The sequence below is a fragment of the Taudactylus pleione genome, unplaced genomic scaffold (genome assembly GCF_031769625.1).
Source record: "Taudactylus pleione unplaced genomic scaffold, aTauple2 ptg000016l, whole genome shotgun sequence".
Taxonomy (NCBI): Eukaryota; Metazoa; Chordata; class Amphibia; order Anura; family Myobatrachidae; genus Taudactylus; species Taudactylus pleione.
The window spans coordinates 53,357,747-53,373,248 of NW_028284418.1; the positions used below are offsets into that span (position 1 = coordinate 53,357,747).

Sequence of the window (15,502 nt, forward strand, 5' to 3'; positions counted from 1 at the left end):
AACACCAGTGGAATTTTTCGTTTAGGATCACTGTGACACAAACTAAAAATCCACTGGTATTTATTTACCAATACTTACCCCTCCGGCGAGGTCCAGCGAAGTCCTCCTCCTCTGTGAGCGGCGGTGGTCTTGTGTAATGAGCATGCGCGATGGTCCGTCTGCATATGTGCATGACCCAGGGACCCGGCAGTGCCTGGAAGGCATCGCTGAAGCCAGAAAGGCAGCGCTGGGTCCCCATTGACCGCATCGCTCTCGCCATCTGATTGTGAGAGCGATGCTGTGACAAACAGCGGTAATCTTAAATTACCGCTGTTTGTTAAACATAACCCCTTGTATAACCCCTTTAGCGAGTGTTAAAGGGGTGATGCTTTGTTGATAAATGGAGCCCATAGTATGGTAAGTCTCACATTGCTCTCCTTTCTCAGGCTGAATTTCTCTGGAACGTCTAGTTATAGCTCCACTAACTCATGAAGTCCTGCGGACGCCATATTATCAGTTTCTATGTTTTTTTGTGGATTTAAGTGAAGTGCTCCTATTTTTCTTTATTAAGGAGTAAGTATAACCTAGCTATACTGTATAACGGGAAGGCAACCTGTGGCCCTCCAGCAGCTGTGGAACTGCACATCTCAGCATGGTCTGCCACAGTTTGGCATACACAACAGAAAACCTGTGGAGGGGCAACCTGGGATGTATAGTTCCACAGCAGCTGGCGTGCCACAGGTTGCCTAGCCATATATAAAATGCAGTACAGTAGATAGTGCACCGCTATATCCTGGAGGGGTTACAGGTTGCCCCCCTATCGGTTACAGGTAGATCACCTTTCTTATATGTACCCTTACCGTTGCCTATCTCCTCTGTGTCTGCGCAATACACTGAGAAGACTAGTGTGGTGAAAGTGTTCCCTCTAGTCATCAGAGAAGCCCTGGTAAATATAATAGGATATAGCTTTTTCTCTTACTAGTCATCCCCCACATTACAAGGTAATCGATTGAGTAAATGCTGCTCCCCCCGCCCTGACCTCCTTTAAGAGACCCAGCAGCAACGAGTGTGTAGTGGCCGCCGCTGTGTCACAGACTCCAGGCTGAGGCTGCAGCATGAATCACGCTGGCACTGTCAGCTTGGGGCTGCGCTGATTGGCTGCAGAGACGTGATCCGCGCTCGGATTGGCTGCAGAGACTCCATCACGCGAAGGGGGCGTCCCTCTGGTGATAACCTGGCAGCGCAGGCGACAGTCAGTGCGACTCTCCGGGAGGCTTCAATCAGTAGAGGGAGGACACTGCACAGGGGTGGTCACTCTGCAGGTACCCCGGCTTATACCTTGTACTACACTCCACTATCACACTGCACTTCCTATACTGCAGGACTCTCATGGCCTCATATTAATAAAGGGGAAATTACTTACAGAATTTGTTCTAAAAGTTGATCTAATATGATTACAGAGGATATTAAATATTAGTGATGATTTTTCTTAGCTGAGCTGTCAGCATATACTATTCATTTATAGATTTGTTTCATTTAGCAAGCTTTAATGTAAGTGTTGAATCAATCCCATTGAAACAGTAGATATTATGCACTTGCACTGTAGAAGAAAGTTATTACTGTACCAACGATACATTATATATTGTACTCATGTCATAGAGTCCTTTGATTTGCATGGCTGAATTGTGTATGCTACTTGTAGTAGTCTGTAATTGAAGTAAATGCGAATCTGTGCACGTTAGTGTGATGCATAGGATGCAAGTAATTAAAGAACAAAGTTATTGTACAGTAGTATCCTCCGAAGGGATGGACTATCACATATACACTGTATGGTCACTGACTGTGAGCAGAAGCTATAAGTGCTGCAAAATCCTTTAGGAAACAGAATGGTCTGTACATCCCTCTCTTACCTATTTCTCTCATGTCATGCCACTTGCCCAGAAAATCTATTTGGATATTAAAGCCAGACATGTTCATAATGAAATTGTCTACCTATGAAATTGGTGTTTCTCTGGCAGATACAGGGCGTCTCTATTTGCACAGTGACACTCCTTACAAATAATCATGTTTAAAAATCACTTCCATTGTATTTGCATGGATTGTGTGATACGCTGTAAAGAGTAGCAAGACGTTTGCCTGCAATAAGGCTTTCTGTACTGTATGTCTGGATTGCTGGTAAAGAGATACGTAACTGCAGCCTGCATACTGTTGTAGAAACGTACAGTAACTATAGCTGTAAATCTATCTTTTTATGTACAATCTAAACACACAATAAGCAAAATTTCTGCATTTAATGTGCATTTAGTGCAAATTTTGCAGAGCATTTAGTATCAGGAATGAGGCAGATGTAACAAAGTATTAGTACTTTTACTTCTAGATTAGCTAAATATCAAATTATTATTACAATTAAGAATGTATTTTATTGTGTCACTGCAAGTACTCTTAATTCCTTACAATATCATAACGTTATTTTATTTTTTTTCCAGAATGATCCAGATTTTGGAGCCCCGTTCTCTTCCACGGTCCATCATGCCGGTTGATGTCGCAGTTAGGATCTGCTTAGCACATTCTCCACCGCTAAAAAAGTTCCTCAGTCCCTATGAGGATTGCAGAGGCAGAAATTTTGTGAATCGGTTTAAGCCACTAAGACCCTGTCTCAGCTTAAAAAAGGAATCAGATACCAGGAACAGTGAGTGGAACCGATCGAAATCCCGAGGCAAGAAGAAAGTAGTCTTTGCTGATTCTAAAGGACTCTCCCTGACGTCAGTGCATGTGTTTTCAGAATTTAAAGAAGAACCTGCGAATGACCTCCAGTTTGATCTAATAGATCTTCAAGATATCACAGCCAGCTTAAAACTGCATGAAGAAAAGAATCTGATCCTGGGATTCACTCAACCATCAGCTGATTACTTACAGTTCCGTAACAAAATTCAAAAGGACTTTATCTGTCTGGAAAACTGCAGCCTACAGGAGAGGTCCATTGCTGGCACCATCAAAGTAAAGAATCTGAGCTATGAAAAAACAGTCAAGGTGCGAATAACCTTCGACACATGGAAAACATACACTGATGTTGATTGCATTTACATGAACAACGTCTATGGGGGTGCAGACTGTGACACTTTCTCATTTGTTATAGACCTGCCTCCTAACATTCCCAGTCATGAGAAAATTGAGTTCTGCATATCGTATGAAAGTGGTGGCCAGGTCTTCTGGGACAATAATGTGGAACAGAACTATGGTATAGTTCATGCAGAATGGAAATCAGACGGTGTGCAGACCAATTCACTGACGAAAACAGACATAACCTCATATAAATCCCCAAAAATCAATCCAGAAAACAATTTAAAGCAGTTTGGTATCCCGAAAACATCCATTTCCCTGTTCTCTGAATGGCAAAGTTTGGGCAAATTAGGAAACACGTCACCTTACTGGTGAACTCAATCGTTGGCCATCAGTCTTAATTCTCAAATGCATCTCAATGTCAATGGGACAAAAAGCACAATATACATAAACGCTGCACGTTATGTAAGAACATCAGGGCAGAATATGACTATTTTTGCAAGCGTCACAATAAGACGGAAAGCTTTAATATTAAGTGAATTGTTAATATTCAGAGCACCTTTTAATCCTGGATCAGCCTGCATTAGAATAGAGCACATATGCTTACTGTATATCAACTAAATTGGTGGTCCCGAAAAGCCTACATGAACGTAGCAAAGACACTATGTTGGGTCCGGTATAATGTGCACAACATTTTACTGTAAACAAGATGAAATACTGGGAGGTAATTACTCAACAATGTTCTTCCTTTAACTTGTGTTTAGGATGATGCTGTGGTATGTTGTAACCTAAGTAGTGCACTGTTGGATGAACAGAGAGCACTCAGCATCCACAGTATATAGAGAGAGTAATTCTGTGTTTATGTAAGTGAAGGTCATATTTCAGGAGCTGGCAGATTAGAATCACAGATGGTTTTTAGAGCTGAAGAGTTCATCAATTAAAAGAGGTCTACCATCGTCATGAAACAGATTAAGACTGATTATTGATATAATGACATTATATATGTGAACACTAATATAGCACTCGCCCTACGCACTATAGATCTGGGTTAATCACAAATAAAACTGTGAATAAGACTAAGCTACCCAGGCACACTTGAGGTTATATTGTGTATTACAGAGGTATTACATGATCAGATTCTTTTGACATTTCAGGGTTTTGCACGTCTGATCTCTACAATGATCATGTAAGAAGTGCCTTTAAATAATGCCAAAAAGAAATAAATATTCAGATCTCTAGGTTGTTTACTAGATTATTTTTAGTAGATGTATTTCTTTTGTGTGTGCCATACAGTAAATATGCAAATAAGCCAATTGGTATAACAATATGCCACCATTTTTATAATATCTGATTAATTATCTCCTTACCAATTGTAATGTATTACTAAGAAGGCAGAATAGGAAATTACTATTAAATGTACTCCCAAAATAATTTGCACCCAATCTGTAACAATTTTATATCCGTTAAGTTTATAAAATAATTATGGAAGTTATGTAATCCTCGTTCTTCATATTGAAGGTAAGACCTTATTGCACCTTTTTATGTGAATTTGGTATTTAATAGAATTGTAGGTTCCTTAATTAAAGGATGATCTGATTGTAGTTGATGTTTTTACAAAAGCTTAGGCAAAAACTTTGAAGCAATATTTTTTTTTTGCAGATAGTAAATTCTTCTAGTAAAAGAATAATACTCAAAGGTATTGCCAGCTTTATGACTATAGATATTTTGTTGTTTGACTTTTTCCCCATATATTTCTGCTTTGTGAAGAATCTTAATTTTTCTTTTTCAGAACTTAATTTTCTCTTGAAAATTTTCTGTGCACTTTTTAGCGGATTCTTAAGATTTAAACAAAGCAGCTTTATTTTTTTTACTGTGCTGAGGGCTTGAAAGTCTACTGTAGTTCAGTAAATCTGGTCAAAAAGTAATGGCAGATGTTCCCGAAGTGTCTGTGAAATGAACTGTGATGCTTACTGGGAGTGACTGCTATTTCTGATGTTTGATGATATTGGGGAAATGGGAGAAAATGCAAACAAACTTTTTGGAATGTTTGCCACTATACCAGGGAGAGGAGCTGAAGATATTTTTGTATTTTAAAGAGTGGATGACTGCTAAACGGTGAAACGTTTTTTAAGATGCAATGTATGTTTCCTACTGTAAAGGTTTATCACTGTACAATGGAACTGTATGATGCAAATGTTTCCGGCAATAAATTATGTTTTTTTCTATAATGAATCGTGCTTCATGTTTTGTTTGTAAAAACTATACTAAAATACGGAGGGAGGCGTGACACATTTCCAGCCTTTTGCTACGTATTTCTTTAGTACATAGACCCCAATGTTCCTCTCTGCATGGCCAGCCGACGAAGGAAGTACACAGAGATGTATTTGGAACGGAGCTACAGCAAGTACACATGGTAATAAGGCAGCTGTCTCTCCATGCAGCAAAATCCTCCTTCAACTCTATTCATATATTTTTATTGGTACCCAAGAGTACCTTTTTTACAGCAGCCTCCCCCAACTAGCAAATTGGGCAGTCATTGCCAATTATCCCACTCCCACCCAACTGTCAGTCTTATGCTGGGTACACACTTAACAATGTGTACCCAGCTGATGTGTCGTTCGGTGGGTGCCGGCATCGGCAAGTGCGTACACACTTGCCGATGCCGGGAGCGACAGCGAGGCCATGCTGCATTTGGCAGCATGGACCCCGCTGACGATATCGCCCGTTGGACCTGCATGTATGCAGGTCCGACTGGCGATGTCGATGACGGCGTGCAGGAGCCCTATATGGAGATATGTCGGACGACACATCGTCTAGAGCAGGGGTCTTCAACCTTGGCCCTCCAGCTGCTGTGGAACTAAACATCCCAGCATGCACTGCCACCTTTTTGATATATCAGCATGTTAGAACTATGGCAGTGCATGCTGGGATGTGTAGTTCCACAGCAGCTGGAGAGCCAAGGATGAAGACCCCTGCTCTAGAGTGTACCTGGCTTCAGTTCTCCATCAACAGCCCTTGGCAAAATACTCAGTACAAGTGCTGCTGACACCAGTTTGCCACATGAAGATGTTTGAATGGCTCCCCCAATATGCCATCAACTCCAATAGAAGTTTTGTGACAGCCATGTGGGGATTGTAAATGTAATGCAGATGGGGAACTGAGCTTTGACACCAGTGGTGCAGTATTCCCTTTACAAAACAGTAGTTGGGGTGAATGATCTTATAAAAGATAGTTCTTTAAATAAAAAGTGGATTTTGTTTTAAATAATTTGTTGTCTCCACTGACATTATGCAGTTTTGCACATTATGATTTGTTTGTAAATTAGCAAAGGTAAGACTAGAGGAAGTAACTGTTTTACTTAACTTTTGCCATCAAATGTGTTAACCTAAGAGGTGTTGAACAAACAAGTGAATACTATTCACAATATATTTTCCAAGTAATTATTTTTGTTACGTAAATACATTACCCTGGTTAAAAACAAGTTATAGTCAAATTAATCAGGAAAACAGTTAATATCCAAAAACAATTTTGTTGCCCTACTTCAAGTTAGTTAAACAAGATTGCAGGTTTGATATTGCATAAATAAAACAAAAGAAAGCTAACTGATACAATGCAGGTCATAGGTGTTATGCAAGATAACCAGATTTAATAGCTCATTCTATCGCCTGACACATTTTTTTATATTATCCGCCCTAAATTTATTCTGTTCTTTTTTTTATGAAACATGGGCATATGTCTGAAATTTTATAAACTCTTTTTGGGGTCAATTTAATTAGCCGCAAGGGGGGGAGAGTTTTCGTTGCCACAGCATCTCATCTCTCCGATCTCGCCCAGATTTGAAGATTTTTGTGTGCAGCCCTATAGATCCGCGAACATAAATCAGCGAGTCCAGAGCTATAGTAAGTGCGGCATGTAGCCTCATTATACCCCTTTCACACTGAACACGGGTTGAAGCCGGGGTTTCAGTATTTACCCCCTTTTACACCTGGGTTATGGACCCGGGTCATTCTCGGGTCGTCACCCTTCACACCGGATCCGGGTCTTCCAGTGACCCGGGTCTTTCGTCTAGATAATGGACACTTGGAGATGATGTAATCTCCAAGTGCTACTGTGGCTGCCAATCAAGTCCTTTTAGGCATAACCCTGCTCATGCCTTTCAGACTTACTGTAAGCCAAGGCACAGACGGGTGGCAATTGCAGGGTCGCGGACCCGGGACTGTCAGACTGTCAGACTTTCAGACATAAGCAAGACCCAGGCCGACTCACCATGCCCTGGCTAATTCCTTGGTTTTTGCTTATGTCTGAAAGTGATGTTACTCACTCCGGCTCAAACTTAGTCAAACCCATTAAATATTACTATATTGATGTCATTATGTATAATTTGTGTTTTGTGATGTAACTGTACGCAATGTACAATAGCTTAAATACCTCACATCTCAATATCCCGTGATCAGACTACAACCATTTGTCTTTATATTGTCAAAAAATACTCTCAGTCAAACAAAAACTTCACTTAAATACTCATTTTGCTAATAAAATATCCCCCCCTTACCCCCACCTCCAACCCCTCAACTAACTTAAAAACCTTGCCAAACAGTTAATAATCATATAAATAAAGCAACTTGTTGGTACAACGGCTCATAACCACTGCTCACTGTAAATGAACCTTAATCTGATGTAAAAGATGTAATGTGCAGGATGTACTGAACAGAATCCCCGATGCAGTTAATCAGAGCAGAGTTCTCTTTAGACCAAGAATCCACTGTTTCCTATCTAGATGCCTCAGTTTAAGGTAACATTGTATATATCTCTATAACAACATTCTGTAGGTGACTGTGTTGCTCCATTCTAATACCAGGTTGGGTATGAAATGCCAATGGCCGGGAAGCCGTCTGATAAAACCCCTAAGTCCAACCGCGGGTCGATGGTGCCCTAGTGCACATGCGCACGACGGAGGGAGCTCCGTCGTGCGCATGCGCGAGACCCGAATAACGACGGGGTAGTCGTCATTATGGGTCTCGCACCAAAGGGGGCGTGCTGTCGATGGTGAGTGACAGCACGCCCCCTTTGGTGGGCATGCCGGGGGCGTGGCTGCCAGACGGAGGTGTTCCCATGGGAACGCCTACCGACTGGGTCTGGCCCCACTGACATCACTAGTGATGTCAGTGGGAGTGATTTTGGCTCTGATAGAGCCAAAATCACTCCAGGGCTTGCGGTCACCGAGACCCTACCGCAGGGTCTCGTCGCAAGCCCGATGGTCGCGATGGTCTTGACCATCGCGACCATCATCATGGATGCTCGCATAAGCTGTGGGTGGTAACCCACAGCTATGCGAGCGTCCAAAAAGCCGCTTTGGAAAAAAAAAAAACACGCCCTGATTCAGAGCGGGCGCTCGTTCAGAGCATCCGGCTCTGAATCAGGCCCTCTGTTTGTTCTCAGTAGCCACTAAATCCAGCTTCTGTCTGAATAAATCAGTATGCAGTCAGACTGAGGTTCATGTTTTCCTCTGGGCCTTGAACACTCATTGCTTCCTAGCCTCTATCATGTACATGGATTGTTATATTTATGACTTTGGAGTGCACATATCACAACAATTGTCTGTTTAATTGGAAACTGATGGCCAAATAGGTACAGAACTTTAAAAATAAAATCTAAACACTGAATGGCAGCTTCAGATTAATCAGGTGCAGACCAGATTCTTTTTTTTTTTTAAAGATTACTAGAGCAGAGCAAACAGTCTACTTAGCCAAACGGCTGTTTTTGAAGTGTCTATGTATAAACCCAAACCAGAACCAAGATGCATTCTTCCAAGTTAGTGCTGGCCATCTCATTTAATGGGAAGTTAAAGTGTCAGCGTGAGTTCATAACATTATTCCCTCCTCCTCCTCCTCCTCCTCCTCCTCCTCCTCCTCCCTGCAAAGATGTCCTATGGTTGGTACTTGGCAGAAAAACCTCTGGTAGAATCTTCCCAATAACTTGGGCCTATCCATTAGCAGATAAATTTGAACGATGAACGATTTATCATTCAGTCGTTCTATTTATCTGCTGATGGATAGGCTCAGAACGATGAAAATGCGCACTCCCGCGGCCGACAAATTTTGACTTTTGTCTCTCCAACATGTTGGTCAATTATCGTTTATCGATGACAGGTATTAGAAATATCTGTCGCGGTAAACGACGAATGATATTTTTAATGAAAATTAATAGAAAAATTTAAAAAAATCCTCTCCCTGAATGATGTCATGCAATATCGTTCGTCGTTTGTCATTGGCAAAAATCTGTCATGTACATAACAGATATCTGTCACTGCAGCCCCAGGAATTTTCAAGGGATAATCTTTTATCTTTCATCTGTTGAAAAAGATCTGCTAATGGATAGGCCCCTTAAGAGATATTGATGTTTCCAGTAATTGTCATCAGGACCGTAACCCTCCTATAAACTATCATCTGTTTCCAAACATGTACATCCAGTATTCTTTCTACAAGCACGCTTCAAGTTTGTCATTACTGTATTTAAATTTCCTTTTAACATCTTGTTATTGTTTTGTTGTAATTCCAGATCTGGAAGTGACAGTAGAGTTCCATGTGGTGTCAATAACCCATTTATGAAACTGCTGTATATTCTGCTCCTGGATGTCTCCATTGCCTCAGCACCAGCCGTAGCACTCTGATTTGGATCATTGGAAATGTGTCTTGTTGTTTTGACTATATTCTCCATCTTTAGGAAGCAAAAGGATACAAAGTATTTTTAATTTTTTAGGGGTAAACGTACAGAGAGAATAGAGTTCATCAGGCATGAGTGAGTATGTGAAAGTTTTGACAATGGCCTCTGATCAGGACAGGCAGCAGTGGGTGAGGGGCTGGAATTCTGTCTGTAATGGTAGGCTTGCTGGGACAGTAGTACAGGTAATAAGTTATTCCAATAGTTTTGAACTCTGATGTCTGAAAAAAGGTAAAAGTAAACTATACATAAGCAAATGGAAGACTGAGCATAGGGCCTGATTCAGGGATGTGCACTAACGCTGCAGTGGCTATGTAGCCGTTTGGATTTGTACTGAGTCGCTCCCAGGCAGCATCACATACAGGGGGTCATTCAGACCCGGTCGTTAGCGCCGATGCGCTCGGACCGGGTCGATGGCCCCCCACAGAGCATGCGCACGACGGCGCCGTCGCCGTCGTGTGCATGCGTGAGACCCGCTACGACCGACAGCGCCGGTCGTAGCGGGTCTCGATCCAAAGGGGGCGAGCTGTTGATGTTGATTGACAGCTCGCCCCGTTTGGAAGGCGGGCCGGGGGGGTGGCAGCCCAAACGGAGGCGTTCCCATGGGAACGCCTACCGTTTGGGGGCGGCCCCACTGACATCACTAGTGATCAGACAGAGCCAGAAGCTCTCCGGGGCTTACGACAAGGGAGACCCTACCCTAGGGTCTCGTCGTAAGCCCCGATGGTCGCGATGGTCTCTGACCATCGCGACCATCACCGGAGCGGTCATTAGAGCTGTGGGTGTAAACCCACAGCCTAACGACCGAAACAGGCGGGCAGACAGGATGCAAGCGGCCGCCCAGTTTCTGAGCGACCGCTTGCATCCTCCGTCCGCCTCTGAATGAGGCCCACAGATCCTTCAATAATTAATCTTCTGAGTAGTCCTATAGTCACGCAGAATGGCTGCGTGTACGGAGATGCCAGAGCCATTTTAATTGTTTATGGGATCACAGGCGGCTAATTACCGCGCCGGACCTATTCAATTAGCTGAGATGCCTCACACGCGAGTCCCCGAGACCCCGCACACGAGTCTCGCAGTCAGACTTTACCTCACAGCTTATGGAGGTGTGAGGTCAAATCCGAATTAAAAGTCACCAAATCGGGCTCGCGCACGGGGAAAAAAAAGTTGAATCCACAGTTCAGTGTGTTTCCGCGGGTGAGTCCTGATTTTTCAGCGAGGGAAAAAGGCTATTTAAATGAATAGCTTTTCCGTGCGCCGTGGGAATTTTGGCCGGCAATTAGTCGTCGGGAATTGAATATGTCCCACAGGATGTGACATGCCCCGAAAACGGTTGTGCCACACCTGCCTTTTTGCCACTACTCCCCATTATCTGCCGCAAACGGTCCCTGACTGTCAGTCACACTGTGAGTAAAAACTTGCTGCAAGCGATGACGGTAATGTACCTGGATGCATCCAGCAAGTTTACCGATAATCAGTCAACTACGTGAATATCGGCTTTGTGAAAATCCGATGAATCAGGCCCATAGTTTGGTTGTAGTGGGGTTTGTTACACTATGGGCTTAGGGGGTCATTCAGACCCGCTTGAGAGCAAAGGACGCTCGCAAGCGGGTCGATGTTGCCCCACTACGCATGCGCATGACGGAGGGAGCTCCGTCGTGCGCATGCGCGAGACCCGGATAGCGACGGCCTCTCCGTCGCTCCGGGTCTCGCACCAAAGGGGGCGTGCTGTCGATGTTGATTGACAGCACACACCCTTTGGTGGGCGTGCCGGGGGCGTGGCTGCCAGATGGACGCGTTCCCATGGGAACGCCTACCGTCTGAAGCCGGCCCCACAGACATCACTAGTGATGTCAGTGGGAGTGATTTTGGCTCTGATAGAGCCAAAATCACTCCTGGGCTTGCGGCAGCGAGACCCTACCGCAGGGTCTCGTCGCAAGCCAGATGGTCGTGATGGTCAAAGACCATCGCGACCATCTTTTTGGCCGCTCGCATATGCCGTGGGTGGTCACCCACAGCTATGCGAGCGGCCAGGGGGCCACTCCATTTTCAGATAGGAGGGCACTGATTCAGAGCGAGCGCTTTGGTCAGAGCGTTCAGCTCTGAATCAGGCCCTTAGTTCTGAGTTGCATGCAGACGCTATAGTCGATTTAAATAATACTGAGACGCCCACTTGCAGTTCCGTCTCGATGTCTCTTTAGACGCATCATCGGTTCACCATAGGACGCACATAGAACTTGCACCAGTCCTGTGGCAGGTGCAGTTTCTCCGACTGACCATAGCCTCCTCTGTGAGTGGCTGTGCTTCTTTGGATGCAGCCCCTTACAACGACACATCTGCAACACTTCCATCTATGCTTAGTCACCCCCCTGTTACCTCCCAATTGACAATTGGATTCCACAGACCATGCATCCAATTCTGTTCTGTGTCTCTATGTGATAACAATCTGGATGCATGCGCAGACTTAAAACATTGGCCAACTGCGTACGGCATCGACACTGCGTGCGACTCAGAATCAGGCCTGTCAGCATATTATCAGCAGTAAAATAAAGAGCAGAGCAAACAAGATACTCAAGTAAAGGGTCAGCTAGGAAATGGCTATTTATAGACCCAAGCAGGAACCAAGACTGTTTCTTTTGACGCCGTGGTCACTGAAGGGCAACTGGTGAAGCGGCAACAAGGTCATTGACGCTCGAGGCTCTGTGATGCACATGGAGTTCTATTCAACAGAAGAGCTACTGTAGCACAAACCGATTAAACAGTTAATGTTGGCTATAATAGAAAGGTGTCAGAACACACTGTGCATGCAGCTTGCTGTGTTACCCAGACCATCAGAGTGCCCATGCTGCCCCCTATCACCCACTGAAAGCAACTACAATGGCATGTGAGCATCAGAACTGGAGAGTGTAGCAATGGTAGAGGGTGGCCTGGTCTGATGAATCACGTTTTCTTTGACATGTGGATTCCAGGTGCGTATGCATCAATTACCTGGGGAAGAGGTGGCACCGGGATGCACTGTGGGAAGAAGGCAAGCCTGCAGAAGCAGTGTAATGCTCGGGGCAATGTTCTGCTGGGAAAGCTTGGGTCCTGTGCTGCTAACGTATACTGCTTTTACACCTAAATTCCGGGTCTGACCCGTATACTGCTTTCACACCTAAATTCCGGGTATGATCCAATCCGGATCATACCCGGAATTTAACCGGCGCCAACCCAGGATATTCACGAGTCGGCACCGTTCACACCGGAGCCAGGTCTGTAGAGACCTGGCTTTTCCGGCGTTGAAGTGGACGCTTGGAGATGACTTCATCTCTTAACGTCACTGTAGCCGGCCAATCGGCAGGCAAGAGGCACGATCCAGGTCACCCTGACCCGGATCGTGCCTTTTACACTGCAGGGTTTCACAGGTTATTCCAGTGTAAAACCCTGCAAGTTACCTGGGTTGGATTGCCGGGTCACTCTATCCGGCAATCAAACCCAGTCCCCTTTTACACCAAGGAGCTACCCAGGTTAACCCTGCAATAACCCTGGTTTTAGCTCTGGTGTAAAAGGGGTAGTATTGGTGCCAGATACCACAGGACACCATAAGAGGTATTGTGGAGTCCAGGCCTCAATGTCTCAGAGCTGTTTTGATTGCACTGGGTGGACCAACACAATATTAGGCAGGGGGTTTTAATGTTGATTGGCGTAAGTTATCCTGTGATGAAGATAGATTTATGCTATAGAAGATGTGTCATTTAAAGACTTCATTTGCCTTCTAATTGTGGGAAAGTGTTCATCTCCAATTAAGGACAGGAAGGGAAAATGTTTTCCATTCTGGCAGTGAAAGTCTTTATACTTTTTGGCTCAGAGCCAGTTACATCTTATCTGTGTGAGTAGGTTCTCCTTGTCATCTGTGCTAATACCATACTTTCACTATGGTATCACTGCCAGAATTAAAAGGCTGAATTGTGGAGTATAATATGTACTGTGAGGCTGTATCACATGAGAACAGTTTAGAGGTGGGAGAAGTATGGTTATACAGCAGAAACATTAGTTAAGCTGGATACACACACATAACGATTTTTTTAATGAAGGATTTTAGTAAACGATTTGTTCCCTTGAAAAAATGTACTAAAATCGTTTACTAAAGTTGTTCATTTACTAAATGTCATGAACGATTTTTATGCACTACAAACGATTTTTGCATATTCCCTTAATGAAAATCGTTGAGTTGACAAGTCTGACTGAACGACAAACTACAAACGTGGACGCGCATGAACGATAAACGTTCATCGTTTGACTCAGAAAGTGAACGATTTTTGCAATCAATTATCGTTAAACGATATCGTTTAACGATAATCATTAAAAAAATCGTTGTGTGTGTGTGCAGCTTAAGTGATAGGTGGTCAACGTGCTGCAGCTACTGAGCATCTGACTATTTATACTATTTACTGCTGCTAAGTAACTACTAGCAAATCACTCGTGATGAGCTTCCATAATCATCCATTTAATACAACGCCAAGCCAGCAGATTTTTGACTATTCTCAGTGACCTCTGTGTCAAGCTGTTAGTATCTCACACATGTATTTATAGCCAGGGATGACATTCCCACTGATCCAGTAGGGATGAGTGGGAAAAAGAACTTTCTTGATAAGTTTTCTAAAAAAATAAAATAAAATGACAGCTAAAATGACAGTTCTTATATGATCATCTGCATTATCTTGTGCAGAGGACAGTGTGGTTAGATTGGTTCCACTTTGCAAAAGTTTTGAATGATCTATTTTATTAATGTTGTTTGCTCAACATGGAAAGTCAAATTACATCGCCTTTTTTTGCATTTATCTTTGGTAGCATAATAATGGGCATGTTCCACATTGAATAAATACTGTATGTCCTCAGTCAGTAATTGTGTACATTACAGGGCTGATGTAGAGTTGGCTGTAAGCATCATCTGTTTGTGTAAAATACATATTTTCATACAGGCCATACACACAAGAATTCCTATTTATCCATTCTTATATAGCTTCGGTTGCACTGTGTGCAAGTGACTCCTTAAGCTTTGAGAAGAGTAATTATTATTATTATTATGACCAGTTATTTATATAGCGCACACATATTCCGCAACGCCTTACAGAGAGAATATTCGGCCATTCACATCCATCCCTGCCCAGTGGAGCTTACAATCTATATTCCCTAACACATGCTCACACACACTAGGGTTAATTTTTGTTTGTGCTAATTAACCTACCAGTATATTTTTGGAATGGAGGAGGGTGCATGCAAATGTAGGCTGAGTTCAGCAATGGTGCTGGATACAGATGGACAAGATACAAGAGCTGGCGGTGTTATGGAGCAAGTTCACTTAAAGATCATAGGTTCTAAAACATGGTCCTCAGGACCCCAAACAGTGCATGTTTTCCAGATCTCCTCACAGAATCACAAGTGAAATAATTAGCTCTCCCCGTTGATCTTTTATAATGTATCAGTGAGTAATGAATACACCTGTGCACCTGGTGGGTGACCTGCAAAACGTGACCTGTGCTGTGTGGGGTCCTGAGGACCGAGTTTGAGAACCACTGTAATAGATAAAGGTCAGGGCAGGCAGTGGGTAAGAGCTGTAGATCATCATTAAATAATACATATTGCATCACTGTGAAATCAGATTTGGGCCCACTATGTCATTAGCAATTGGCACAGGCTGAACTAGTGTGAAGAGTCTAATGGGAACCCTGGGTTTTGACAGAGATCCCAGAAAGGCAGTGGT

The 15,502-nt window shown here is 43.5% G+C and overlaps 1 protein-coding gene across 1 annotated transcript; it reads left to right on the top strand.

The window, feature by feature from the left end:
* Positions 1 to 1,219: 1,219 nt before the first annotated feature.
* On the top strand, positions 1,220 to 5,267 carry PPP1R3C (protein phosphatase 1 regulatory subunit 3C). The gene is made up of 2 exons (XM_088474003.1): positions 1,220 to 1,301; positions 2,466 to 5,267. Exon 2 carries the CDS (start codon positions 2,467 to 2,469, stop codon positions 3,412 to 3,414), a length of 948 nt encoding a protein of 315 aa, XP_088330129.1. The 5' UTR covers positions 1,220 to 1,301; position 2,466; the 3' UTR covers positions 3,415 to 5,267.
* Positions 5,268 to 15,502: the final 10,235 nt, after the last annotated feature.